The 1,887-nt window shown below is 39.2% G+C and overlaps 1 protein-coding gene across 1 annotated transcript; it reads left to right on the top strand.

The window, feature by feature from the left end:
• On the top strand, positions 1 to 1,356 carry LOC132614001 (uncharacterized). Its single transcript, XM_060328336.1, has 3 exons — positions 1 to 672; positions 787 to 1,196; positions 1,278 to 1,356. The coding sequence occupies exons 1-3, from the start codon at positions 1 to 3 to the stop codon at positions 1,354 to 1,356; spliced, it is 1,161 nt and encodes a 386-aa protein (XP_060184319.1).
• The last annotated feature ends 531 nt before the right edge of the window (positions 1,357 to 1,887 follow it).

Below are 1,887 nucleotides of genomic sequence, written 5' to 3'. Positions count from 1 at the left end.
ATGTCGCCCTTCTTGTTTGTGATTTGTATGGAGTACCTAACCAGATTACTCAAAGGGCTGAAAAAGGATCCTGATTTCAACTATCACCCAAGGTGTGAAAAGCTTGATATTGTGCAACTTGAGTTTGCGGATGACCTATTGTTATTTTGTAGAGGTGATGTGGGTTCTGTCATGAAACTTTATAATTGTTTTTTGAGCTTTTCTGCTGCATCTGGCCTGATTGCTAACACAACAAAAAGTTCTCCTTATTTTGGTGGTATGGACCATAATACACAACAGGAAGTTCTGGAGAAGCTACAGTTTACACAAGGTGGCCTACCATTTAGGTACCTTGGAGTCCCATTGAGCACTAAAAGATTATCTGCTATCCAATATGTGCCCTTGATTGATGCAATGATGAGTAAGGTCACTCATTGGACAGCCAAGGTACTGACATATGCTGGAAGACTACAGTTACTTAAATCTGTATTATTTTCCATCCAAAACTTTTGGGCTCAAATCTTTATTCTACCCAAGAAAGTCTTGAAAAAGATTGAAACTATATGTAGAACATTTCTTTGGACAGGGAGCAATGAGGTGTCAAACAAGGCTATGGTGTCATGGGAACAACTTTGTCTGCCAAAATCTGCCGGGGGTCTTAACATTCTACATGCCCAAACTTGGAATAAAGCTGTAATATGTAAGATGCTATGGAACTTGTGTAAAAAGGAGGATAAGTTGTGGGTTAGGTGGGTACATGCTTATTAGATTAAGGGACAATCTTTACGGAACTGCTTCCCAAAACAGGCTTCATGGATGCGTAGGAAGATTTTCAAAGCAACACAACTATTAGAGGCAATTGGCATGGATTATACTCAGGTGATGGGGTCTGTAGATTTTTCAATTAAACAAGTATATACCAAGCTCAGAGGAAGTTTCCCTAAGGTTTCTTGGAGAAAGCTAGTTTGCAATAACTATGGGGCACCTAAGTGGACATTCATACTGTACTTGACTCTTCATAAGAGGTTATACACAAGACATAGGTTGCTAAAGTGGAGATCGACCAAAATGTATGTCCTTTGTGTGGTACTGAGAAAGAATCAGTTGACCATTTGTTCTTCAAATGCTCTAACTCTGCTGAAGTATGGAACAAACTGCTCTCTTGGCAGAAGTACACCAGAAGAGCAACGGAGTAGACTGCAGAAGTTAGCTGGATGGTGACTCATGTTTACGGAAGGAATGCACAAGCTGAGGTATTTAGAGTAGTAGCTGCTGGGACTGTGTATTTGATTTGGCAGGAAAGAAATAACAGAGTCTTTCAGGCAAAGGAAAGAAGCCCGGCAGTTCTTACCAGACTCATCATACAAGAGGCAGTGATGAGATGCAATTTGAAGCCACGACTCACTACTAGGATCGATGAGCTTAATTATTACCCCTGATATAGCCCCCTAGTTCTGTTTAGTCGTTAAGTTGGTTGGATGCTAGAAGCTTGGGATTATGTCCAATGCTCCAGCTAAAGTTTGTGAACCCTGTTCTGAATTGCTCATTTGGTCAATAAAGATTTATTTACCAAAAAAAAAAAAGGTGTTTTTAAGTTCATAAAATTTAATACCACCAGAGCAGAAAAGGTATCTGGCCTTTTTGGTGCTTTCAACAAATGAAAATATTCAATAAATGGAAGGAAATTTTAATTAATGCACACAGTATTAAAAAAATTTAGTCGCATAATTCAAAGAGAAAATTGCTTGTTAAGATCTGGCCAAAATACGTAGAGGTGAGAAATTGTTTTGCTAGGGGATGGGGAACGTGGGGTCCACGTGAATAAGTACAAAATTGATTAGGGGAGGTGGGAAAGTGCATGATGGGTTAACCAAAAGGGTAAAAAGACTAAATGTCAAAATGCCATTA

This window comes from Lycium barbarum, chromosome 1, assembly GCF_019175385.1.
Source record: "Lycium barbarum isolate Lr01 chromosome 1, ASM1917538v2, whole genome shotgun sequence".
In the NCBI taxonomy this organism is placed as follows: domain Eukaryota; kingdom Viridiplantae; phylum Streptophyta; class Magnoliopsida; order Solanales; family Solanaceae; genus Lycium; species Lycium barbarum.
This window is presented reverse-complemented; position numbering and strand designations above follow the sequence as displayed.